Source organism: Doryrhamphus excisus, linkage group LG4 (genome assembly GCF_037039965.1).
Source record: "Doryrhamphus excisus strain RoL-2023G ecotype Guam linkage group LG4, RoL_Dexc_Guam_v1.1, whole genome shotgun sequence".
Classification (NCBI taxonomy): Eukaryota; Metazoa; Chordata; class Actinopteri; order Syngnathiformes; family Syngnathidae; genus Doryrhamphus; species Doryrhamphus excisus.
Window position 1 is genome coordinate 7,930,875 of NC_136360.1, and position 26,880 is coordinate 7,957,754.

General features: G+C 40.9%; 3 protein-coding genes across 8 annotated transcripts in view; all 3 read right to left on the reverse strand.

The window, feature by feature from the left end:
- Positions 1–491: 491 nt before the first annotated feature.
- mbd3b (methyl-CpG binding domain protein 3b) lies at positions 492–7,263 on the reverse strand. 3 transcript variants are annotated; one of them, XM_058074088.2, is made up of 7 exons: positions 7,105–7,263; positions 5,137–5,205; positions 4,572–4,731; positions 3,549–3,686; positions 2,024–2,114; positions 1,744–1,921; positions 492–1,301 (listed from the first exon to the last, which is right to left on the reverse strand). In XM_058074088.2, the coding sequence occupies exons 1-7, from the start codon at positions 7,116–7,118 to the stop codon at positions 1,151–1,153; spliced, it is 801 nt and encodes a 266-aa protein (XP_057930071.2). In that variant the 5' UTR covers positions 7,119–7,263; the 3' UTR covers positions 492–1,150. The 3 variants fall into 3 exon arrangements, with proteins under 3 accessions (XP_057930071.2, XP_057930072.2, XP_057930070.2); XM_058074089.2 differs by lacking the exon at positions 5,137–5,205; XM_058074087.2 differs by lacking the exons at positions 5,137–5,205; positions 7,105–7,263 and adding an exon at positions 5,393–7,070.
- Positions 7,264–7,387: 124 nt separating this feature from the next.
- On the reverse strand, positions 7,388–10,336 carry LOC131130037 (cytochrome b-c1 complex subunit 10-like). The gene is made up of 3 exons (XM_058074090.2): positions 10,199–10,336; positions 8,932–9,072; positions 7,388–7,540 (listed from the first exon to the last, which is right to left on the reverse strand). Exons 1-2 carry the CDS (start codon positions 10,258–10,260, stop codon positions 8,952–8,954), a joined length of 183 nt encoding a protein of 60 aa, XP_057930073.2. The 5' UTR covers positions 10,261–10,336; the 3' UTR covers positions 7,388–7,540; positions 8,932–8,951.
- A 264-nt stretch (positions 10,337–10,600) lies between these two features.
- Positions 10,601–26,880, reverse strand: part of tcf3b (transcription factor 3b) — a 31,514-nt gene continuing 15,234 nt past the window's right edge. For 2 of the 4 annotated variants that reach the window (XM_058074083.2, XM_058074086.2), the window contains 18 exons: positions 26,307–26,380; positions 25,707–25,779; positions 25,271–25,311; positions 23,803–23,935; positions 22,523–22,569; positions 17,367–17,466; positions 17,188–17,288; positions 16,987–17,080; positions 16,853–16,914; positions 16,687–16,762; positions 16,245–16,306; positions 15,930–16,127; positions 14,943–15,051; positions 14,720–14,867; positions 14,464–14,517; positions 13,952–14,211; positions 13,517–13,668; positions 10,601–13,227 (listed from right to left, as the gene is read on the reverse strand). In XM_058074083.2, coding sequence (XP_057930066.2) covers positions 13,523–13,668; positions 13,952–14,211; positions 14,464–14,517; positions 14,720–14,867; positions 14,943–15,051; positions 15,930–16,127; positions 16,245–16,306; positions 16,687–16,762; positions 16,853–16,914; positions 16,987–17,080; positions 17,188–17,288; positions 17,367–17,466; positions 22,523–22,569; positions 23,803–23,935; positions 25,271–25,311; positions 25,707–25,779; positions 26,307–26,380 — 1,778 coding nt within the window. In that variant the 3' untranslated portion in view covers positions 10,601–13,227; positions 13,517–13,522. The remainder of the gene's footprint in view (positions 13,228–13,516; positions 13,669–13,951; positions 14,212–14,463; positions 14,518–14,719; positions 14,868–14,942; positions 15,052–15,929; positions 16,128–16,244; positions 16,307–16,686; positions 16,763–16,852; positions 16,915–16,986; positions 17,081–17,187; positions 17,289–17,366; positions 17,467–22,522; positions 22,570–23,802; positions 23,936–25,270; positions 25,312–25,706; positions 25,780–26,306; positions 26,381–26,880) is intronic. The other 2 variants (XM_058074084.2, XM_058074085.2) reach the window with 2 other exon arrangements.

Below are 26,880 nucleotides of genomic sequence, written 5' to 3' on the forward strand. Positions count from 1 at the left end.
CCCCTGTGAGATTGAGTTTGACACAATACAATATTACCATTAAATGACCTTTGCAAGAACATTGACTTCAAACAACTTTAAAAAAATGTAACTAGATAAATCCACACAATGCAGTGATAATAAAACAATGGATTATATATAATTTTAAATAAACATAGTCTTACCTTGGTGTACAGCTGCAGCGTTGCCATTTTTAAACTACTTGAAGGCCTAAAACATATCACAGTAAAAATAACATCCACACTACAAGGGATCCTACACCACTCAGGAGAACGTCCCCTGAGGTTGCATGTGCACTTTGTCCATGCACATTTAATAGACACTTAGAGGACTACTGTCAAGTTAACTGTTAATCTAAAGAGGTTGAATGGGAATTTAACTCGTTACATCATCCAGTCGATGACAACCCTGAGTAGTATGTCAACATATAATGCACGCATTAAAAATGATAATCATATTTTACAATTCTATAAAAATACAGCATTACAGTGTATTTTGACATAATGACTTTTATTAGGCAATACAATCAAATTCCTCTCAGCATTAAGCTTGCTGATATTGGACAATTTCAGCATGAAACATAATTCTTTACCATTACACATCAACAAAACCGGGACTCAAAAAAAATATATATTCATGAGATCATCAATTAGTGAGGAGAAGTTAAAAAAGAGGAAGTAATGGGCGATCTGCTGTGACACCAACTTATGTCTGTAGTGACTTGCATGTATTTAAAAAAAATAACTGATAAAAGATCACTTTGCTTGGCAACATCAACAACATTAACACTAATTAGTGTATAAATTTAAGTTACAAATGTTCGCCACAGACATAAGAGTAGTAAACATGGAGGGCATCATAAAAATTCAAGATAGTGGCAAAACATTCATGTCCAATCTGCCTTAAAATGAGTAAGCACCCCAAAATGTCACCAACATGGTTGTATAACTCAAGAAAGTTATGTAAAAATATTTATCTTATTCAACATTTGGAGTCTTTTGGTCATCATGATTGCAACTGGTGGAGATCAGGATCACAAAGGGGCTCGTCAAATGTCTATGTGTATGAAGACGACCAAGAAAAAAAAAAAAAACCTTTTCACAATGACATCCTTCCTCCTCTACAAGTGCAGCAGAAGGACGAGGTGCCGCTATACGCTCTCCATGTCCTCACTGCTGTTTCCCTCCTCTTTGACGGTGTCGCCCTCACCGGCCGTCGCCTCCTCCATGTGAGCCAACATGTCGGCCATCAACGCTTCCTCCAGGCGCTTTCTCACACTGTACACCAGCTCTTCCTGCTTCCTGTTCCCAAACATAACAGCAACCCGAACTGAATGAAACATCAGCAGCACATACAGCCTTTTCCATCATGGAAATACTACATGGAAATAAAATACAGTAAAATACTTGCGCACATGTACTGGAGAGGCAAGAGGAAAGCATTTGTAGAACGACAGTGTCACCTAGTGGTTTTTATATGTATTGCTGGAATTACCAGCATTAAGTATATGTGCTAATTTTATTGCTCAGAACAGCCAGACGCTATCCTATGACACTGTAAGTTGCATTTCCTGTTCTGCGGTCATCACCACACTTCTGGAGGTCGCATCACCATACCTTCTTTAATTAGTCAAAGTACAGGTCAACTTTTATGTATTTTAACAATAGTTAATTTCTTCTTCCCCTTGAGTGACAATGAAGTGCAGCATACAGTGTGATACAGTATAGAATGGCGGTAGCCCACCTGATGTCCTCATCAGTGACGATGAATGCCTTGCAGAGCGGCTGCGTGGTATTGAGCCACACACCCGGGTTCTTCTCCACGGCAGCAGACAGCTGGCCGGTGATGGGGGCAGCGCTGGTGTGGAGGGCGCTGGCGATGGCCGACAGCAGCGTCTTGTCCGTGCAGCCTGGACCAACACCTGAGGGGAGGAAGTCATCACTCAATAGCAGCAGTGGCATGCTACACATTTCAACGGAGGTCTCCATTGAACATAAAATGTGAAAAATATGAAAGTGCTTACCTTGAAGGCCTTTAGGCAGCTCCATGGTTTTCACCAGCTCTTCTGCAATGTCATATGCATTCAGACCACTGAGTTTTTTCTCCCAAAACAGCTGGAGAGAGTGAAATGAACAAGCAAAGAGCACTTGATTAAGACACTGTTGTTCATCAGGTTTGAGTGCTTGTATTTACAAAGCTGCTTTGTTTGGTTTGGCCCTCGCTCACACTGCTGTGCAGCATTTGGGCGTTGTCCTCTTGCCCATCAATTTATTATACAAAGCTCGATTACTGCAACTCTCTTCATTGTGTGGGTTATCTAGAGTTTTTCCTGTTAATTTCTATTGTGCAAGGTGATGGATATGATTAATAACTGGCAATAAACAATATTATCGTCATCATTTTAAGATAACTTTTTTTCATGAATGTAATAATGTATGGCATAATAATAATGCCAAGTCTACCGTATCAAGAGCAATTAGCTTTAATTTCTCAAGAACTTTGTGGGTCCATATTGCCCCACAGATGGAGAGAAAAAGTCAAAAACCCACAAGATGTTCGACTATGGAGAAGTGCCAAGTTGGCAGTAGGTCAATCTACATTTCTCCTGTTAAAAGGGATATTTGGGATATTTTAACATGACGTTGTATGACCTCCCCCAGCAGCAGTGTACTACAGCAGCGGTGAATCTCCTCCCTTTGGTGTAGCATACTGCTGATGGGGATGTCATACAACTTCATGTCAAAAAGTCCCAACTATGCCTTTAATATGCTCCATAGTAGCCAGCCTGCAGACCTGAATTGTTTGCGGTCACTCGTCTTTCGAGCCTATTTTGCAGTCGAGTCGTCAGTTTCAGTAAGTAAATAAAAGTATTTTTACTCCATCTTTTATACCAATCATAGAATAATACGATTACATTTTATTCCAGGGCTACACATGTGGACAAAATTGTTGGTACCCTTCGGTTAATGAAAAAAAAAAACTCAAAATGGTCGCAGAAATATCTTGAATCTGACAAAAGTAATAAGTACAAATTCAAATTAAAGAAATTAAACCAATGAAAGTAAGACATTGCTTTTCAACAACGAGTATTTTCATTTTGTTTTTTGGTGTCATTAGCACTTTAAAGGGGAACTGCACTTTTTGGGGTGGAAAAATCCTTACGTGAATCATGACCAGATATTTATTTCCCTTTTCTGTGCATCATAACACAAGAAAATGTGTTAATTTGAGCTAGCTAACAATGCCGTAATTAGTATACACCTATTTCGCCTATAAAGCCCACTAAAAAAAACCTAACAACGTTGCATCGTTTGATATACATGCTGTGATCGTGCATTAACATGTACGCTCATGATAACATGTAATCGTATTTTGATGAGTTTATACATTTCAGAACAAGAAACACAATTTCTCTGCGCATTGATACACGTCCTTATGCTAGTTATGTCAACAACAACAGAAGCGACAACACTTATGATGTCCCTTTACGTATGGATCACATCTGTCAAACAAACCAGGATTTAAGGTGTTAAAAGTACGGAACTTACTTGTCGAGGTTGATCCACTGCTTTCTGGGGATCTGTCTTCACTTTGTTGCTCGGATGGTTGGTAACCTTGGTAACGGGCTGCTTAAAGATAGAAGCCGTCTGTCTGACTGGAAGTGACGTGTTTAAGTCTGGTTTTCCCTTTGAAAAAACAGGACAGAAAAGGTCAATTGCTCCCTTGGCCGTTATGAAAAATTTAAATTAGTGCACTTGTATTTTGGCATAGTTATGGTCATGTATGTACAAAAAAGTTACACAAACACAGCTTGAACTTAAAAATCAAGAAAAGCTTATCAGTGATTTGTTTCAGTAAACCCACAAAAAAAACACAAAGCAAAAGAAAACCCCTCAGATCTTCAGATTCCAATCAGCTGTACATTTTTTAGGCAACTCACATTCGTACCTATGGACAATTTGGAGTCGCCAATTAACCTAACATGTTTTTGGAATGTGGGAGGAAACCGAAGTAGCAGGACACAAAGAGAACATGCAGAATCCACACAGCAGAGAATCAAACCAAGGTCTCCTTGATCTCCTGACTGTGTGACCAACATGCTAACCACTCAACCACCGTGCCGCTAGCTACCATTTTATAACACAATATCTTCTGAAGGTACAACACTATAGAAATTAAACATAGATGTGTAGATGTGTAGTCAGTGTACAGCTTGTATGGCCTTGCTATGAATTGAAAATAAACAGCTGTGACATGTTGACACAATTATCTGTAACTAATTAGACAATAACTGTGTAATTAGTTAAAATGGATGGTAAATGTTGATTGCTTTAGGAGCTGTACTGACCACATATATTCAGGTTTAAATTCAAAAGGAGTGAGTAGTAGTCACTTTTGGGAGACACTGTATCTTCCTTACTATTTTAGGTCAATTTAATCAGTGTTCAACCCCCAAAACTGACATCTGAGAGCCAACTTTTGGAGAGGAGTGACACTTGAATCCACAATGAAGAAATAGGATCACATCTTTTAAAGTCCTGGGCCAAAGATGACCATGTTTTACCCCTCACCTTGTTCTGGTTGTTGTTGTCGTAGCGCATCCTCTGCCGGTTCTTGTTCAATTTGCTCATCAGCATTTTCCCGGTGCGGAAGTCAAAGGAGCTGAGGTCCATCTGGTTGCCAAGGTAACGGGCCAGCTGAGGCTTGCTCCGAAACTTCTTCCCTGATGGACTGGCCAAGAAGGTGGTGTTTAAAAAAAACAGGAGAATTGTGAGAATCCTTTTAAAGACAACACGTAGACACATTGAAACATTAAGAGGCGGCACCAGCGGCAGACACACAAGAACATGCAACACAACAGGCAAGTGGAAATGGATTTCAAATGGACAGGTCCCCCTGCACTCACAATGCACTACATAGCAAACACGTTATATCACCTTCAATGGCCACTACACAATATGTAACATTTTGGCAAACGTTTTAAAGAATGGAGCTGGTTGTGATTCCTCACGGGAGGAGTGACAACTGCATGTATTCGTGTACACTATGTCCTGACCGTGCACGCCACTCATGCACATGATGCATCCATCGTCACACAGCACAGGAAACACAGATTGTTAGAGTGGGGGGGCCTACCACAAACTATACAACCGACCCGCCTCCCCCCTCTCTTGCCTCTGTTCCTCATCTGGCTCTTCTCCTCTGCTAAAGGAGAACACAATTCTGCTGTTGTTCAGTCACTTCAGTGTAGGGGGATAAGGCCTCTTGACCCAAACTTTAAGACGACCCCCTCCCTCCATTTTCAGATAAAAAAAAGGAAATAGTCCTGTGTGTATCCATCCGCGAACAAGCCGCCTCACAAGTTTAGTGACATCAATGCTCTATTAAGTACCTAAAATAATAGACATCGCTTTTCCCGGCGGACAAACCCGACTTTCTGGTCACTTCTTCCATTTTCCAGCCCTTGGGGAGAGCAGTGCAATCCCACCTTTTCTTCTCCATTCTCAGGGGGTTATAAAATCCACTCACTCACTACAGGTTAATACGAGAATTTTTAACAGAAAGTCGTGTTTTGTTTTGTTTTAGCCTAGCTTATCTGGCACTTTATAATGTCGACCATAGCTAAGTCGTAAGCTAGCTAACGTCTGCTAGCTTAGCCAGCCTGCTTGCTTGCTTTGGCTCTTTGTCGCTGTCGCGCAGATCCCTCCGCCACCGCGGTTCTTCAGAACCACATCACTACCCTCGCAACCACCGGGCCTCCCTAAATACATCCGCAAGGAAAACGAGAAGAAAGTGCGCCAAGGCTGTCGGAAAGAAGAACATGACAGGAAGTTAGAACATCCTGACATCATAATAATAGCACTACGTCTTCGTCCCAAACCAATTCAAAAGTAGACCACACCTTGAATTAAAAACAGTGAAAAAGTTATATTTACTTACTTACTTTATATTTAACTATAGTCACACATACAGAACAATACGTCTTGTAAAAGTTTAAATGATGTTTAATGTTGCAGTGTATATAGTACACTACAGTGTATACGTTATGTCGTAAAAGTATTACACAGTATAGTCACAAAAAAAGTTATTCGTTTATTTTTCTGACACGTCTGAAAGGAAGTAAGAAAAAGCAGAGCTTATACGTAGCCTTCTCTGTGTCTCAGCAATTGCTGACAGTGTGTTCATTGCAAATTTCCCCACTCAGGGACGAATAAATGCATATCTTATCTTACTTCCTGTGTAACATGTTTACAAATTACCATTTTATAAGGGGAAAGAAATTAATAGAGAATGTCTAGAAGTAGAATTGATAAGAAACTAATTTAATAATGTACTTATTAAATATAGAAGGAACAATGACTGAATAAGAGTGGATAATGTTTTTTAAATATATGTGACTGAATTCAACGAAACGTGACTGCCTATATTGTATTATTGTGAAAAGACCGGAAGTGCCGCCATCTATGCTGTTTGTCTTGACGCTGGTATCAGATAGCAGCAATGTTAACATTAATGATGTCTACTACTGCTACGTCAACTAGACCTAAATAGTCGGGGCCAATGTGTAATGACAACGACCCTACGATGTTTTTGGTCAAATAAATGTTAACAAATGTTTTGTTGTCGACTGGGTTGCACAAGTTTCATGAAATTGGAGAGCCATTTGACCACCACAATGCCGATCGTTGTCGGCTTCGTTTTTTAAATGAATGACTATAGTAGAGCACAGCCATTGAACATACCTTTTCCGCAAAATTAGAAAAAGCATAAACGTACCGTGGATGGATTTGGGGGTTGTTTGTGCAGAAAACGAGGCATTGCTTTGTAGCAAGGGTCTACGGATCTGTCAAAATGGCACATTTTGGCTCGCACTGCTGCGACAACATACTTAATGCGACATAATAAACATTACATTTTGAACATCGACATTCTATGACGCTACAACGCACGTCGCTGCATCGCTACGTGAGCACAATTCACCGGATCGATGATAAACATTCATATTTACTGACATAGACATTTATTATTAAAGGCACGTTAAGCGTATAAACCAAGAAAGTCAATTGCAAACACTTCTTGAATGCTTTTATGCCATGTACTTACTCGTTTTTATCCATCTTGATGTGGGTTTTGTTCGTCTCGCTGTATTAAATCTCTTCTCTCTCTCTGTCCCCTCCCCCTTCCACTGGAGAAATTATCCACGCAAATTTCGCCTTCTGCATGATAAGACCACCATTGTGTCCTTATCACAGCGCCTATGGAACTGCTTTGACTGGAGCAGGTGCTGCATCATGTCAATAGCATTCCTCCTAGTTGACTACTATTATATACTATTATAAAAAAACACGTTAATGACTGGACATATCAATAAGTGGACAAACAAGGCTGTACTTTAAGATTTATTTACATTTAAATACTCATGGGTCAAAACAATTACACAGTATGCATCCTCTAACACGTCTCTGCTGCACATCAATTATTTTAACTGGCCCAGAGGAAGCAGTCCACCCTTGTGCTCGTCCAAAAATATGTTCTGGCCCTGCAAGGCAGACACACATCATCATCTTTCTGCACTTAAAAGGCAACCTTTTTATATAGAGATTTTTTTTATGTGTGTACGTGTATGTGTGTGAAGAACACAAGTCATAGCTTTATCGTTATCTCTTTTAAGCTGTGTTTGCAACAATACTTGAGATGTCAAAATGGGCCATGTCTCTTTAGTCTGGATGAAGTTATAACTTTTTCTCTCACGCATTTGTTGTCACATAAAATACAGTTGTTCCTGAGTTTAATTGGAACAGAGGGTGGCGGTAGTGAGCATTAGAGGCATAGCAAGGGGCAGAGGTAGAGCCAGAAAGTGCTTTCATTGGCAGTTGACAAGAGATAGTCAAAACATTTTAAAAAGGGATGACCAGTATCTTTGGTGTAAATAATGTTCACTTAAACTATCATTGAATCATTCTTCAAACAAAATTTGCCATCCATTAGCGCTTAATGCCAACGTTACGCAAAAAGTGTGTCGGTACTGATAGATGTAAACTGTTGATTAATCTACAGGTTGTATCAAAAAAGCAGACTCTAAAGACACTCAAGTTACAATTTAATATTTTCATGAAATTTCTTTATTTCTAGTATATGTTGGTATGGACATCATCCTTCGGTCCATACCAAAACATGCATTGCATGACTGAACACAGGCCCATTTTTTTTTTTTTTTTGGTTATGCTTCTATTTCATAGATTTCATCTACTTGAGCGGCATGATATTTAGTGTTTTCCGAATAAGCTTAACATAGTGTCACTGTTTGTCAGAAAGTTCAAATAAAATCCTGTAGTTATGTTGCACAGAAAGGACTGGTTTTTCAGCATTGCTGGTTGTATCCTGGTTAAAATATGCTGTAAAATATGCATCAAATTTCCACACTAATTGTCCTCATTAGAGTTATGGGTAAGCTGCAGCCTATCCCAGCTGAAGGCTGCTTTTTGGTTTTGTTTCATCCTATCAACACATCGAGATATTATCCTCATGAGCCATGAAACACAAATTGTATCTCATCGTGCGGTATGCTGAGGTTCCCAGCCCTAAAAGGAAAGTGCATTTTTTTTCACTGTGCAATTTTCACTTCTCATTCGCTGCGATAGGGAGGTGATAGTTTTGGTTGACTTGAAACACCACAGTATTAGTTTACAAAAAAAACAAAACATGTGAATAAACATACCAAATGGTGCTTTACTGCACTATGTGCTGCTTTCAGGTTACCTTGTCAAATGCCTCATTGTCAGCAACTACAATATATATTTCTTCAGTATGCACACAATAAGAAGAAGAAACGAGCAACCTGAAATGTTGCCTTCAGTTGCAAACTATTGCAAACGTTTCAGCACGATTAAATAGAATTACTTGATAAAACCCCCTTACAGAAACACTCACAATTGTTTCAGAAAAAGGCTTCACTCATCATTGCGGAACTTTCCCTTAATGTATGGCACATAGTCAAGGATTAACCGCCAGTCTGTGAAGTGAACGAGTGCCACACCGCCCACCGACCCCCAGGCCACCATGTTTGGTACCCTAGATGAACACAAAATAGACAAAAACTTGATCTCAAACAAGTGCAAAGACAATGCCAATAATCAGGATAGTGTTACATAAAACCAGCTACTCACCTTGTACTGGATATGCATGGTCAATACAAATTTTCATTTTTCAACTAAATTTGCAGCAAACAAACTTTTGAAATTGGCCTCGACATTTCTGACAGTATAACCTCCCATCGAAACACTGAAAAACTGTTTCACCCAAATAATGGCCACCTTCAATTTTCATCATGTTGCATCATTTGATATGACACTACTTAAGTATTTCCTAATTTTTCGACTCATTGGCAGTTACTGGTAGTTTGAGATCAACCCATTGGAGAACTCTCCAATCATACCTATCTTGCAGTGTCAAAATTAAGCATTATTGTATAAGTATTACATAAAAAACATCTCTCGTATTAGACCTCATACTCAAACCTAAAATAAGAGCTTTGCACAGTGGTTCCCAAAACTCTTTTGCAGCTCCACACTCAAACATGAACAACATAGGGCATAACGCCCAATTTTTTTTGCTATATAACGAAGCGCAGGACTGCCTGCTGCAGTGTGTCTAGCGAGACAGGGATCTGATAATTTCTGAGCCTGTTGATGTTATAATATGACTTTGGGTCATACTTTTGATTTCTCTTATTTACAGTATGCATTTATCCATTACCAGTTTCAAGTGACAATCTTTTGAAATAGTAATACCAAAACTGAATAGTGTCTTGATAAAACTCTGGCGCCTCAAGAGTTAATAAAGAAACGTACTCGTTGGAGCCCCGCGACCTCAGTTTGAAAACCACTGTCTTAGCAGATTTAAAACTATTTTTCAGAAAATAACGGATTTGAAATATCACTTACAACACACATATTGCATTAAGCCACGTATGTTTTTTGTATTACGTTAGCTGCAGATTAGAATGATGCTAACAGGCAAAGCTTGCTAAATCAGTACCAAAATAAACAGGGAAGCTAATGTGGTTAAGCTAACGTTAGCTTACTTAAAGCTCAATGGGTCACACAGGACACAGCCGTATTTATGCTAGCGTTTAAGCAACACCAACGACAAATACGTCGACACAGCCTCACAGTCCCCTGCCGTTATTCGAACCTACCATGTCCTTAAAATCGTAATGTACTTGGCTCCGACGAACTTGTTGAGTATTTTTTGCACCATCCTGACCTTCCCTGTAGAACTTCTTTACTGCGCCATGTAGTGTTTCCCTCACGACGCCCGAGGACCCCCGGCTGCCCGTTCATATGCCTGATGAAAATATCCTGACAGGCCGCCGTGAAAACAGCTAAGGGTCGGTTCAGGTCATGGTGTTTATTTTCACCACATAACACATAACCTGACTTAAACTGCAGCTTCACGCGACAAAAACATCGCCTTGCACATTCAAATGTAAACATAAAATCATAACCAAAACTACCAGTCTGTTAATTTCTTCCCTTTATTGTTCTTTCAATGCACATAATTTCCCAGCCCCCAAAAACCAAGACAAGAAAAAAAAGTATATGTTATTAAAAGTTGAACATTTATTGCTACATTACTGTTATATACAGGACAGTTGTCAACCATATTTATATATTTATATATATTTCGAGAGGCACTCTGAGGGGGCCCTGCCGGAGTCATTCCACACAAGATGATGGCTGTCTTATGAATGTCATTTCATCCTCACCTCCTTTTTTGTGCTCAAAGATATGAGGAAAAATATTCAAAATTAAACTAATGCCATATGCTAAAAGTACACCAAGCCCGTTGACACCTTTCATCCAGAGTGCATCGTAGGTTAAGCAATCAGGAAGTCAAACCATATTAAATTGAAATACAAGAAAGTTGTTCAAATACAACAAAAAGTGAGAAGTGAAACTGTCATGGAGACAGTGCAGCAGATAGCTTGCACACAAAAATACAGAAAATGCTTCATTAAAAAAAAAGCTAACTACTTAAAAAAAATCTTTACATTGAAGCATCTCAGAGTCAAAAGCAAACACCTTTTGAGGTGGGCTTGGGGGGTGAGGGGGAAGCCTTGGACCCATGAAACAGCAGTTTGGACAAATATAATCCAGTCGAATAATCATTAGAAAACAAAAGCAATAAAGCTAAACAAGATCTACGTAACATTTATTTATTTTTTTGTTGAACTAGATACAATGAAAGAAAAAAAATATCTTTATATGATTTAAACTTCTTCCTGAAAAATTGAAAAAAGCATTTAGGAGAGGGGAGGGTGGGGGAATGAACAAGTACCTTTTTTTTTTTGAAATCTCCATGTATAATGAAATGGTATGGTTGACAAAAGATATACAAAAAACTGTCTTAAATGAAACATCCATAAGTTCAGGCACTGGTAAGGTATCGATCGCTCTCCCGTCATGACATCGTTTAAGTCTTGAGGATGAAAAGGCCACACTGTTGATTTGTATAGGTCGTCTTCTTCATCGTCACAATGTATATATATATATATATATATATATATATATATATATATATATATATATATATATATATATATATATATATATATATGACATACACAATAAAATAAACACAAAATGCTCTACCTCCCACTTGTGATTACATGTTGGTAAGAGACATTCACAACATTACATGGAAATAACATCACAATAACACTGGTTTGTTCTCCTGCTTAGCCATCAACCTTGCTCTAAATTGACTGGGAGTGGGGGACAAGGAGGGAAAACAAAATGAAGGCGACCCACATGAAGTATTGTGGCTACATTCAAAAAAAAAAAAAAAACAGTTGCATAATTACTGTTCCAAAAACAACCCAGACCCAGCCACACAACATATGCCCCCCCCAAAAAAAAATAAATCACCTGGGTAGCTGATGCTTTCTTCAAATAAAAGTGGAATTAACACCTCCTCTTTAACAGTTTGTCATGAGCCTTTGAACCACCCTCTGCCCCACCCCGCATGTAAATGTCAAACATCCCATTGTAAAAGTTCATCTACAATACACTCTAAACTTCAAACTAATATTGCCATTTATGTAAAAAAAATCTACAATGTATAGGCTAACAAAAAATAGATATTTTTATATATATTTAAATTTTGAAAAATGAAACATATCAAGAGTATTGTATGGAGTGAATTTACACGTCAACATTTCTCCTGCTAGGAGAGGAGGAGGAAGAGGAGGAGGAGGAAGAAAGCGAGGGGCGCGAATTCAGTGGGAATGCTCGTTTGTTTTCAGAAAAGAACACAAAGGAAAATGACTTTTTATATCTATTGGAGAGGAGCAAATAAACCAGAGAGCCCTCAAATCTGATGGCAGAGAAGCGTGCAATTGGCTTCCTTTTTGGGGGCTTCTACACCAAACTTGCAACCTTACATAGCTGTGCTTTGTCCAGTCAACAAACACTTTGACAGAACACTTGAATTTGTAACCCCCACCACCCCCATCTCCAGCACTCATCTTTCAAGAAAAAATGTCCAACACCTCATTTTGTGTCCTCCCCCAGAACAAATGCTCATTTAAAACAAAAAAAGATTTTAGGCAATTCAACTATGGGCTTGGTTACATAACATATGTAAGACTGTACCATCACACTGGGAATGACATACATTAAAAAATAACTGCTCATACATATAAGCAATCCCTCACCATAAATGTTCCTCACATGTCAAGCAATTTGCTTAAATGTGAAACAGAAAACATGTAACATTGAGGCACAAATCTTTGATTCAATTTGTGTTTTCTTCTTCCTTTCTGTTCACCAGAGAACCTCTCGGCAGTGTGTCAAAAGTCCCAATTTGTGGTAGGGCAAAAACAACAAAAAAAAAAGCTCTCTGGTCTTCAATCGTATTGTGGAAACCAAAATGTCCAAAAAGGCTTTTTGTACATGTATAAAACAAAGCAAAAAAAAAAAAAACAAACAAAAAAACAGTTCTTCACATTTGAGCTTGTCGTCATGGTTGGGAGTGTGACAGGCTGTGTCCGTTTTGGCAGTATGCATGTGTGTGTTTGTGTGTATGTGTGTGCGTGCGCATCTTAAAAGTTGAATGGACAACACACAGACATGTCCACGCATATACACACACACACGCACAGTTAACGGATGGTGAAATCTGTTAAGGCCACATCCACTGGGAGCCAAGGAAACACCATCACATCTGGGGGAGGGATGGGGGAGAAAACAATTTCAACAACAAAGTCTGAGTCACAAAACAATGAAGGTACTAGGGCTGGGCAACATGGACCAAAACTCATATCACAATATATTTATATATCTATACACACCACTTTTAGCAGCATGCCAATGCCCTTTTTCTAGTTGGAGGTGTAAAACCTCTGCTTTCAAGTGAAACAAAAAGGAATTGAACTGGAGTCTTGATGGCTTGATTGCGTTGGACCTCAAATTCCCCACAGTAAAGATTAATAGTAGCACGTTGAAAAGCCTACCTGGTGTTACATATGGCCAACCGGATTGTGGCCATCTCCTCCAATACTAGGATGACCTCCTGAGAGCTGCATGGGTGCGTCGCCCACCACCCCAGACACTTTCTCCTCCTCACGTCGCTTTAAACACGCCGCCTTGGGGTTCAGGTTGCGCTCTGACGAAAGTGAGTAGGGAGTAGTGTAAAATCAGTTGTATGTTTGCAAGAAAACTGATTAGCAACAAAACATCCCCCCTGTCCCATCATGTCATTTTTTTCTCATCACGCTATGCCTTTGTAAATTTTTGCTCTTTTTATTTTTTTCTACTAAGTGCCACTGGACTTTTACAAATTTAAAAATTGTAATATCCAAACAGGTTATAATGTATGTAAAAAAAAAAAAAATAAAGTCTGATGGGTTGTGGGATATAGTGTATTTCTATGTAGCCAGTGTACTGACCTCTGACTTGTTGTTCTAGATTGAGGATGACGTTGACTGCTTGGTGCAGGATGAGAAGTTTGGTCTGTGGTTTGTCGTGGCTGAGATGTAGCTGGCACATCCTCCCGAGCTCCTTGAACGCCTCGTTGATGTCCCGTACTCGCAGACGCTCACGGGCATTGTTGGCCACTCGCCGTTCCCTCTCACGCTCCATCTTCACTTCAGGAGGGAGGTCCTCATCATCTTCGTTGTCCTGGCTGGAAGGAGAAGCCGTGATGAAGCTGTGTGCAGGAGGCAAACATGGAAACAAACCACAGACAGCTACAATAACATTCAGCATAGATAGCAGGGATTGTGCACCTAAACAAATGAACGCCACATTTTGAGAAGAGTAATTTTTCTCAAATGAACTATTCAATACGTTTAACATGTAATCAATATGTTTTAGCATGTTGTGAGCATGTGCTTTGCATAATATCTGGCAGGAGCCCCACAAAGCACAACAGAGGTTATTCTTTTTTTGAGAAACTTACTCATCTTTCTGGTCTGAAAGGCCAGAGAGCATCTGGAGGGTCAACGCCTCCTTTCTGAAATTGTGACATGAAGGGGGGGGGGGGGATTTCAACATCGTTAAACACCTAACATTGCCAACCAGGGCCATCAATGGGACACAGGAATCCACTCAGAACTGACAATACTTATAATGCCTTCATCTACAACTTGTGTGAATTGACATGAAAATCTCCATCCTATTGGAATAAAACAGTCTGAAGAGAGAAAGAAAGCTACCTTGTTCGACTGCGTGCTGTTTTGGAATCCTTCTTTTCCTCCTCGGATTTGTCTGCAATGGATGAGTTTTCATCGTCCTCTTTGTCCTCTCTTTTGATGTCCGAGCTGCTGGAGGAGTGCGAGGAGCGCGTCATGCCACCTGATAGACCTGCAGACAGACATACCCGTGTGATGTAAAGCTCATGCAACATCAGTGGGTGACAAGTGGAAGAACCCTACTTACTGGTGAAGCCTTCTGGCTGGCCAGCTGACGGCGTGGACCCGGACGCATGATGACCGTGCAGAAGTGTGCTGCTGGGAGGGAGTCCAGTGGGCTCCTCATGTTTCCCGCCCTGTTCGTGAAAGTGGAAAAATACTACATGAGTGTATGCCAAAATCAGATCCCCAAAAAAACATAAAATGCATCAGTCGCAACTAGAGACAAACTACAAGTGCAAGAGTCTCCTGTATATAAGTTTGGCATGTGGCCGTCAGCCATCCTAAACTGCTCAATTTTATCCGACAGGAGACTGAGGGCAGTAAGAAAACAGACAGCTGCTGCAGTAAATTGGTGATATATATCCTTGAAGGTCAGCTGTATAGGTCACCCATCCACAGTTGTAATAACTCGGCATGCTTGGCAGCCAAGATGACCAGGTACTACAAAATACCTTCTGGTACCTGATATACCCACTTTTGCAAATGGAAAAGCAGCCCATAATGAGTAGTGTTGTACAGGTGTCATGCAATAAAAAAAGAGTCTACTTCCCAAATAGTACTATATATACACAACTGACTCATTACCAGCATTATCCAATAGTTGTGGAAGCACCAACACTGAAAATACTGTAAGAGGACTGAGGAAGAGGAAGTCTGAAACACTTGCAGTGTGTCATCTCTCCACCAGATGGCATAAGATAAACATGTTTGTGCCCCATGATCTAAAGCCTCTTATTTTATCCTTTCCTCAGTTCTGAAACATAACAAAACATGTATTACTATTTTTTTTTCAATGTTCAACTAATTAATATAACAATACATACAGTATTTCTTGAGCAGTGCAGGTCACATCTATACAATGTAGCATAGCAACAATGTCCTTGAGAGGATTTTCACAATCAATATGTATGTGATAAACTATGACGACAACTATGGATTTTCCTCTCTCCGTGTTGTTACATAACCCCCCTCCTCACAGCGGCAATGGGGAAAAAAGTAGTAAGTGGCTCACCATAGCAGGATGTCTGTTGCTGAGAGCAAGGCTCGCATTGGGAAAAGCTGGGGAGAGACCTCCCAGGCCCCCGTTGTGAACTGAGGACAGCAGGCTGTGCATGTCAGAGTGGGCACCGTCTAAGCCGGGTCCTTGGCCCACAGCGTGGTTCCGCAGCACATGTATTGCCTCTTCCAAACGGTCTTCCATTTTACTCTGCTGTAGAAATACACCAGTTGTCAGGTTGCCGTTATTATTTACATAGTAAATTCAATAAACCAAGCACAAGGCTACAGCTGTAATTGTTTCGCGTGAGGCTAAACTATGGTGGCATACCAGTGCATGTGGTTGCCCTTCAAAACTGGGAGTGGTTGGTCTTTGCCACTGGGACTGGGCTCCTGCAGAGATAAATAGTAGGAAAGTTAAATGTGGTTATTGTTAATGTGACACCAGAGGGAGCTGCTGAGGCATTTCGACTCTAAAAACATTTGACAGGCATTAAAAAGGTGCTGTCTGTCAGGGTTAGGTTCTGAATTTGTGTCAGAAGCATTCAAAACTCCCTGCTTAGCCATGACTGCTAATTGTCGGAACTTTTGAGACTGTATGTGTATACGCTAGGACACCACAGGCATGTGCCCGTGCTAAGCTGTCATTTTGAGTAATCTGAAGCTAAATGTGTGAACAACAAGATTTAAAACAACAACAATAGCTTAGACTTTTAGGCGTGGGCTTAAATATACTTATTTTATAGAGACGTATAGGAGAGCTGCAATTTTACCTGCAATACCCTGAGGAGACCCTGGTGTTGACGGAGCTGAGGAGAAGTTATTACTATTGTGGTCCGATGGATAAATCTGAAAAAATAAATCCACAAAAATGTTAAAATGAAGCTGAGCAATTATTCATATATATCAACAACAACAATATATGGGGGGGGGACTCACTGAAGCAAGAGCCTTGCCGATTTCGTCCCCAGAACTGCCGGCGGTGGTGGCTCTGTTGCCTGCTGAGATACAAATACAGAAAAGTCAGAAAACATTTTATGAAGCACCAATCAAAAATGTGAGACGTGTCTTACTCATGATGGCCTCCCCATTGATGGCAGGCGTGTGGTTGTAGGTGGTGGGGGCGCTGTGGAAGCCGTTGACTTCACTGCTGTGCAGTGGATAGTTCTGTGGGGGCAGACACGGGTCATGACAAAATGGCCAAGATGTAAAACATATACAAAAATAATAATAAATATGTTACAAAATGGGCATGATCTCCATATGCAACCCACCATCCTATCTTGTGGGTTCAGTGATGAGAAGGAGCCTGGTGGTCCAATATGAGGGGAGTTCCCCAAAATGGCTGAGTAGCCAGAAGATGACCAGGGGTCTTCTACAAACACAAAAAAGATTTAGCCTCATAATATAAAAACAATACCTCTATGCATATTCAGCAAAAGTAAGATATCACCTTGCATATAGAAAGAGCCTGGGTATACAGCACCGGGCTTACTGCCAGAATAGCCGCCATTGTCCCTGGCATATTCATCACCGGATGTAGAAGCATATACCTAGACAAGCACACAGACAATGATTAACAAGCTCAACGTATTTTTTTTTTTATGTCAACCGCTGGTTGTTTATACTAGGGACCATCAATAAAACTATTGTGTAAGAGTTTGTTTAAAAAAAAAAGTCAATCTAAATCACACCACAAATTGATCTATAAACATGTCAAATGATTTTAAGTATTTTGTATGATCGTTTTTTTCAATTATATCTTTATTCTCTATTGGTTGCTTCAATTTTAATGCCTTGAAGAGCTATTTTCATAACCATATTCAATCTGACATCTCTACTGCAGTTCAATGATTGGACAATGATTAGCTTGGGACCACATTAGCCCGTTAACCTGCTACACCACACAGCACTTCCAGGAACATTCATTCAAACGCTGCAATCCCAGTTTGGAATTGTCAAATGCAACAAACTGTCAAAAGAATCTGAGGAAAACCACCAACCACAGCAAGGCTAAAACGGAGGTTTCTATTTCATATGTATATCTGACATTTTTTCAATGTTATAGTGCTGGTTGTAAGCTGTTATTACAGTTTGTTCTGAGCATGGCTATATAACTTTGAAATGTAGAATTGAAAAATCCTTCCTTTATGGTAGGAAACATTTATTATGAACAATTTAATGATGTAATCTGCCTATGTCATGAAGGGTGATTAAGAAAAGGGACCCTGCTTGATTCTCATTGCATAGTGGCTTCTTCCCCTTGGCCCTTGGTTTTAAGGTGTAAGGGAAGGCGCAAAACAAGGGATAAGGACAAAGGGGAGGGGCTAAGAGGTAGAATTCTGCCTAAATCTATTCCCTCCCTGTGTTTACAAATGGTTCCAGCTCATGGCCACAAGATGGCGAGAGGGAGTCGAAACAAGCTAGCTCCTCCCGCTTGTGGAGGATGCACAGCCACCATGGCACGCTGGGCATGGCGAAGGCTCGGATCCCAGTGCACAGCAAGCGCTTCCTCTCACTCCCAGGACCCCAGTGACATCACACAGGCTGGCCAGCAGCCCCTCCCCAGTAACATACACACCATACTGTGCATAAAGTGAGCCAAGGCACAAACCCGTACACACATGTCCCCTCTCTTAAAAGGGTCGAGTTCCGGAGGTGGATGGAAATTGACAATGATAACCATAATTCCATTTCTGGATATGGTTTACAAAAGTGCATGCAAGCGCACCAATTCAATAGACATGTGAAGAGACCCCTGTTTCTGAAACCATCCGCTACCTCTCAGTCCGCCTCTGTTGCACATGGCAGAATACAGGAAGAAGAAGAATGGGGGGCATTGCTGCAAAGAATGCGAATCCAGAGAAGATTTTTTTTTCTGTAATTTGATTTAACAGGGAGAAGTGGAAAGGGAATGGAGAGATGCACTTCTAATTACAGAGCCATCTGCCTGTTCCTGGACCACATCCAACTCCACAGGCAGCTGGGCTGAGGAGAAGGAGCGAGGGAGGGCGGGAGAGCGATGGGGGCTGGGATCTAGTCAGAAAGGGAGAGAGGGAGAGAGAGAGACTGCAGTGGGTGGGGTGGGGGGGTGAAGGGGTGAGAGGGACGATTGAGGGGGAAAAATGAAGACCTTGATGATTTATGAAATGGGTAGGTAGATAAGGGTGTTGAGTGAGGGAGGGGGGAACGAGAAGGTAATCTAAATGACTAAAACAAAGCTTGATATGGCCAGGGGAGTGTGCAGAAAATGGGGGATTTAACATGATCACTGTTAATTCGGGGGGAAAAACATGGCTAGAAATGGCTTCATTGAACAAGGGGCTTTGAGTTGCTTTCATGGAAAACAATGTTGACTGAATCCTGTTGCTCTAGATGGGAACGAAATAACACAATGACTGCCGCTTGCTACGACGTAATTCTATTCTCAGAAAGAAAAAGGGATTTCTATGGTAAAATCCTCAAGTAATAGGGCTTTAATGCAATTTAGGTTATGAGGTTGCAAAGACCTCTATGCCAGGGTAGCATGAGATGCAGTATCGCATAAAACTAAGCTCTAAAAGTATTTTATTCAACCACACTGGGTGCTGTGCTTAGTTTAATGGTACATAAGGGAGTATAGAGGTTCCTTCAATTTGCTTGATTGAAGGAAAGGTGCATTTGCAGTATGAATCAAAAGGAAAAGTACGGAAGCTTGCTTGGATCATGCATGGCAGTGTCCAATAATTTGCTACATCTAAGTACCAAAAAGAGCTAGTCAAAGGGGTGTCCACACAAGGCAGAAAGGGAGGGAGTGCGGGAACACAGGATCATCATCGGCAGTCATTAATCTGGGCTCAGACACGGGGCTAAGAGGCCTCGCGCAAAAGCACCATGCCTCACAACTGGGTCACGGGGGGAAGCCCACCCAGGCCATCATGTGCTGAGGCATAGGCGCAGGGTCTGACAGAGGTGGGGGAGGGGACACACACACATCTCATCGTTTGCACTGAAACCACACGGCCGTCGTTCACACCACCGGAAAATGACTGAGGTTCAGACAGTTGGGGGGTCGTGTTCACACTCACAGGAGAAGTGTATACATGCAGTGGTTTCAGCAGCCACTTCAAACCGCCAGCACCCACAGGTGGGGAAGGGGGGAGGAAAACATTAGCAAACCAAAAGTCAAAAGCAAGGAAGGCTTGCATCCAAATGTAGACGACCATAGTCAATTTGAAGAAGAAATACTGTACAGTAGGTTTTACCTCCAGCAAACCTAACCTGTTCATGCTAGATTTAAACTCACGCCACATTATGCATCCGTGGCTATGCAGTTTGCAAGCTGGTCAACCATAAAAATCAGCTTCTTCCTCAGTGACAAAACATTCTCGCATGCATGCCAATTTTCATGTAACCTCAGACCACGTAAATTGTGAATTTCATGCAGCAGACAACATTAGGTACACCTGCAATTACAATTCAATACAAGAGCTGTATCAAAGCCTTAACTAGATAATCCGGTACCACTAGGTACCGGGGTACACCATAACGATGGTTTGGTACATGCCTCAGTTTTAATCTTGCGGTTCTCGCATTTTCTGTTCCGTAAGGGAGCAAAATGCAAGAACACTGCTGAGCTTTCGTGTAAAACACCATTAATGTTTTTTTTTTAAATGAAAGAGGAAAAAACAGTTATCACTCAAAACAATACTATTTTCAAAAACTAAAATAACACGGTGGAACCTCAATTAGCATATGCTGGCACTTGCAACTTTCTTTGACTCCAATTTGGATTATAGCCACGTTGACACTTACACAAATTTCTCTCTATTGGCCCGGATTTCACAGTGGCAGTGTGTGCCAATTAGATGACACACCTGAAAGGGTCAAAGCTAGTTTTTGCACTGTTTGTGTTCTGTTCACGCATGAGTTGCGGGGTTTCCCTTAGGATTTTTTGAAGGTGTGGTTGTGGGCTGCATGGGACGCGGCCTGCCACCGCCGTGTGCCGCCGGTGCTACATTGCAGTGGTGGTAAACCTTTTTTTCATTTACCGTTGGTAGTAAATAACAAACATGACAAGAACATGGGGAACATGACAAAGCACTGGTTATGTGAGGGGTAAGGCATCTTCCTTCAATACTTCTAATGTCACACCTTTGAAACAGTGGCAAAAAACAGCTACTTGTATGTGAAATCCCCATGCACTCACTCTAATTTGATAAATTGCTTTGTGCCTCCAATACGCAAGGGGGAATTGTGGTCATATCAGCTCACTTAGCTACGTACGCATGTGGGTAGGATAGAGAATGCCATGTGCCAAGAGCTGTCAGATGGACAACATAGTAACTTTCCACAGCTCTTACATGCAGTCAGTAACATTTTAATGTGTGTTTAAATGACACCTGATTTGCTTCTTGTGGTTATGGAGCTCCTCAGAGAACAATGAAACATGTGACTAACAATTGAAAAGGTGCAATCCCATGCTGTTGCAAATGAACTGCAGCAGTTGAAAATGTGTGGACGCATACAAAAGCTGAGCGACTTGGGCAAGTGCCGATTGGCTGAGTACACAAGTTAGACATGTAAACATGACTTGCATTTCCAACTACTGTATGTGTGCTCCCCGTTACACAAAGGCGCCATCAGCTGCTGGGAATTCTGGATACACTGACAAAGACCTCAGACCTCATCTATAAAAATGTGTGTGGAAAGCTGACTGAAAGTCTGCATACGCCAGAAACCCAAAATGTGCATCCAGATAAAAATATTCAGACCGATAAAAAGTGGCGTCCGCACACATTCATGCAATTTGTGGTTTATAAATTCCACCTTGAGGAGAAATGTCCACGCCTTCACTTCACCATACAAGGTCAATGCAAATTAACTCATGAATGTGGCGTCCATATTTAAAGGAGCCTTAACAACATTGTAATGCTGTTGGGAAGACGACAAGGATGAAGGAGCAGACTATCACAGAAAGAGAGGTCAAAAATGTGTTTTAGTTCAAAGCACAACTGTAAATAAAATGATAAAACAATAAGGAGCTGCCTTTGTTTTTGATGTATATTTTAGTCTGGATACTATACACCGGTGTGTTATGGTGTTTGATAAATTACTTTTTTTAAACGTGTACATAGTTTGATGTGACTTTTAACGAGTGTCATCTTCTTATAAACGAAATGATTTGACACACAGTGTCAAGTAAAATAACACATTCCACAAATGTGTTTTAGTCCACAATGGCATGATGTTTTCATGCAGTGATGGATATTGCCTTCCATTGCATGTTTATTACCAACATATGATCTCACTTCACCCATTTAAAATTTGTGTCGCCTTTGTGCCATGTCTCTAAAGAGTCTCTCACTCAGGTTGTTTTTATAGATCACATACTTTGTACAGTTTTGACCCAACATGACTGCACAAAATTTTATCAACATTGATTGATTGATTTTCAGCAAGAACGAATGAATATAGAAATTGAGCTTGATAAATGTTGTCAGCTCACTGAGGATCTTTACCCGTCTGTCACAGAACTGCTGAAGCAGAGTAGAAAAAGCAGTGTGTGAGCGCGTGTGTGCGCATGTGTAAAGAGCGCAAGAGAGAGAGCAGTGAGAAGAAAGGTCTCACCGAGGAAGGCAGGCCAGGGGGTTTCCGAATCTTCTTTGGCTGGGAGTCTACATGCATGCAGGCAGACAGAAGAAACAAAGAAAAAAGGTAAAAGTGAGACAATGTGCAAACGTAAACATCAGCACAGGTGCATTATTAATCTTCATGGGCCTGCAAAAATTCTAACAATGCAGCATTGCAGCGTGTGCCAGACATTATGCGTGTGCATGTCAGAGAAAATAAAATGATGCATTGCATTCATTGGTGCGTGGCCAAAAGACTAAAATACTGTAATAAAAAGGGAAGTGAGCACAGTACACCTAGCTCATATGTACGTTTTTTCATACAGATCCAGAATTTAGAGCCATTGACAGGAAAAATATATTAACTCATTCACTGCCTGCCATTATCAGAGAAGATAGCTTCATTCTGTTTTTGGGCATTTTTGCTGAACCCACAGGATATTGAGTTTTAGGACCACATAAACTATGTAAGGAAATTGTAGACTCTCTTCTGTCATCAGAAAAAACGTTTGTTTCTAGCCTTTTTGGGGTCAGCATGAATCGTCAGTAGAACACGAGGTGGCTTCAGCAAAAACACCTGATTTAGACCAAAAAACTGAAAATGAGCTTTTTCTCCCAAAGCAGAACCAGTTACTGATGTCCATATTTTTTGTTTTAGTGCCACTTCAAACATCTGAACAACACTTCCATGAAACAACACAGGGAAAAAGATTTGACAACAAAATTTTATTTATGCTCAGATTTACAACATAAAATAATTAACTATTTACAGATGTGTGTGCATGTGTAAACTATAGACGTGTTTTTGCACGCATAAACTATAGACCAACAACTACAACGGCGTTCCCAACATCCCCCTATCCTTCGCAATCGTGACAGATCCACAGCCAGACAAACTCTGCACCAGAGATGCTTCTATTTTTGTCTCTGCTGGATTCGTCGCCATTTCCCTGTCAGCGTGCATTTCAGCAACTTCTGTCTTCTTCATATCCAATTTGTAGCTAACAACCGAAGGGGAGAACAGAAGTGTTGCCCCCTACTGGGACAAAAATGCATTGCCGACAAGCCTGAAATTCACACACAAAATGCACAAGACTTTGATATGTAGATCCAGCGTAAAAAAGTAAGACGTCCACGTTACTTTTTGAAAAGATGTCTTTGCTAGTGAATGAGTTCAAAATGTCCCCTATTACGCAATACAGACTTTTTTATGATGTTCTAACAGTTGATAAACCGAATGAGACGGGCCTTTAAATGCCTCTATGCTTGTTATCTTACCCAAGTTTCCATCAGGCGGCCTCCTTCGGGGATTGTTTGGGTATGATGGGTAAAACTGGGAGCCTGACTTCAAGCCAGAGGGGGACATGGCATCCGGGCTGGGCATCGCAATGTCACTCGGAAGAAAACCAGGCTGCAAACAGAAAAGAGAAACAGTTTTCCTTAACAACCAAGAAGATAACAACATAAACAGCAGATTCTTTGAGACACGTAAGTGAGGTCATGTAAAATCCTGCATGCAATTAAGCAGTTCTGATTACTTACACAAACTTTCAGTGTTACCATTTCCATTTTTCTACTAAGTTACAAAATATTTGTTTGCATTTTCTGCTTGTGGATGCCAGCACTTGTAGCCAAGGCTCAAGGTGCTCAATGAAGCGTTTAAACCCGACATTACTCACTACCAACAGAGGTTGGCTCTTTTCTGTCATACCCACTGACTTCTGGTCATCCCGTAGGAGTCGTCCTGTGGTCTCGCAAAAATCCTCATGCTTTTGTGATGCTGCTTCAAATGCGTAATGAGATTAGTTGTATTAAACTTGCCCAGTTCTGTGCCACGAGAAACTCATGACCAGTTTTGCACTGAGTTGTAATGTCTATTTTGGATTTGAATGAAAAATCCCACTCCATGCTAAATATGTTAGCATATGCCGTTGTAGTGATCACGTGGGTTCTGCATGCTGGTACTGCCAGGGCTGATAGTGCTGAAGCGGATGGAAGGGAAATCAATATTGGATTGGGACACCCTTAAACTGAACTGCACCATTTAGTGGAAATGGGATTTGACCCTTCAGTCCCTAAGAGTTTTTTCAAGAAAATATTCACTTTTAATATTACAATTTCAAACGGTTGTATAAAGCGCACTGTAAATGTGACAAATCATCCGTATGACTCAAATTTTTTGATGGGAGTAAAGTCATTTAATTTGCATAGACATCAGCCGGCTCAAAAATGGTGAGCCTGGTGGAGACAGGGATCTTTTGAGATACCCAACAGGCTCATCAAAATGTCTCTCATACTCTTCATCTCTCATGCAAACACAAGCATCATCGTTATTTACAGTGGGATATTGAACACCACTGCTGATTTCTATGCCATTAGAATTGCATTTCCTTCAGCGCATGCTCCCGTGGCTGTGGCTACTTTGTTTTGACCATCTGTGCTACACGCAGCATACGTCATCTTTTCGGAGGAACATGTGAATCCTGTGGGATGTCCTTTCCTGCGACCCAGAACACGGTAAAGCTCCAAAATGTGATGTGAAAGACGGGCTGCAGCCGGCAGTCGTGCGCTTCCATGTAGAAGACACTTAAAGCTCATTAAACTCTGCAACTTTGCATAGAAACACACACACACACACAAGTGTTGCCCATATGAAAGTTACATGTGTACGCAACCTCCTTCTTGCAGTTTTGCAACTTTGGTGTTTAAAGGGTTTAAAGGGTTCAAATATCCAGTGGAAACATACCTGGTTTGCAAAGGGAGGGTACGATGGCCTCTCATTTTTACCTGAAAGAATAGATTGATGAATGAGCATTAGTATAAAACGCTTCACAATCTGAGAGGCTCACATAAAATGTGGTTTTCGCAAACAAAAAGTCCAGAGATGCCATCGTCTTTTTGTAAAAAAAAAAAAACACACTCATAAAGCTGCTAGCCAGATAAAGCCCTAGGGAAGGTTTCCGCTTGAATGCCCTGACACTCAACCAATGAACACACATGCGCGCGTACACACCGACACTGCCAAAAACAGGACATCACTATGTATTCTTATATGGTATGATAAGATAATAAAAGTGGTATTATATGTAATATCATATTTATATTTTTAAATCCTACGTTATCTTAAAAATGAATGCTAATTCCTCAGGCACTAATAAGAACAATGACATTGACCATCATACCTGCGATCCCTGAACTTATGAAAGGAGAGGACAAGCCTTCATGTTCACTGTAGTGGGCTCCTTCTCCATAGCCCTGCAGGGACACAAGGTGCATATGAGCTGACACATGACAAGATTTGGGCTCAATAACCACTCTTCCTGGCCATCCCCATCATGTTGGCACAACTACTGGGCTTCAAGGTTTCCCTCCCTCCGCTCTCCTGCTTAACTCGCAGGACACATGCCAGACAAATCTGCATCAGCTTGGGGGATTCGAAGCGACTTTCTTAATTATCGATGTGTGCTAATCAAAGCCTGCTGCATGTACTTCAGCCCTTGTTTCTCATATTTTACACCAAGTGGTGCCAAGGCAGTTACAGTGGTTGTGAGGCAGGAATTATCGGTGGGCTTCCACAGAGGTTTTGGGCTACTAGATGACTTGCCAATACAGGATTCGAAGCCAAGGTTATTAGATAAAGTAAAACTACAACTTCCCATCAAACACAGCACAGCACTAAGCCGTCTTGCTGCTGAGGGAGCGTGTATGTTTGATTAGCAGTGGCAGCAATTTTCAAAATATGCATATGACAACAATTTGGAAAAATTGCATTTAGAGTTTACCCGTCCTTGGCTGAAGGAAGGACTGTTCTGTTCTCCTGAACCCCAGGAACCAGAGCTGCTGCGCTCATCAAGTGCTGAAAAAAAGGACAATTTTGTTTAGAGTGGAGACCAGTAAATGAATGCAGAGCAATAATGAGTGTGTCATTGATACTAGAATAACAGTAAACGGACAATGTCACCAAGAATGTGTCGCTAGTGGTCACAATGGACTTGTGCAAATCATAAGAGAATGACTAATGACTAAATAAGCTGCTGTTGCAACATAATATAAAATCAATCTATGATAAATGATTATTAGTGTAGTGATTAGCATTCAAGTCACGGAAAAAGAACAAAATAAAGAATTGTCTTAAAGCAATTCATCTAATTATTTTATCAAAATGGACACGTGTAGAATGACCCTAAACAGTGTGTGAAAAAAGCACTGCCATGTTTAGGTAACGAAAGACGCCATGTGCAACACATACACAAAGGAAACACTCAGCGAAAAGCCTGGTGAAGCTGAAAACTCCTCCAAATACCCCCATCATCCTCTTCTCCCCCGTCTTGTGCACTAATGCTATCCAGGCTCTCT

Coding starts and splice junctions, on each gene's coding strand:
- mbd3b (XM_058074087.2), bottom strand. CDS start 5,502: ATGGAGAAGAAAAGGTGGGATTGCACTGCTCTCCCCAAGGGCTGGAAA. Junction 3,687..4,571: donor ACAACAACAACCAGAACAAG/GTGAGGGGTAAA, acceptor GTTTTTTCAAAG/GGAAAACCAGACTTAAACAC. Junction 1,922..2,023: donor GCTGCCTAAAGGCCTTCAAG/GTAAGCACTTTC, acceptor TCCTCCCCTCAG/GTGTTGGTCCAGGCTGCACG.
- LOC131130037 (XM_058074090.2), bottom strand. CDS start 10,260: ATGGTGCAAAAAATACTCAACAAGTTCGTCGGAGCCAAGTACATTACG. Junction 9,073..10,198: donor ATTACGATTTTAAGGACATG/GTAGGTTCGAAT, acceptor GTGTTCATCTAG/GGTACCAAACATGGTGGCCT.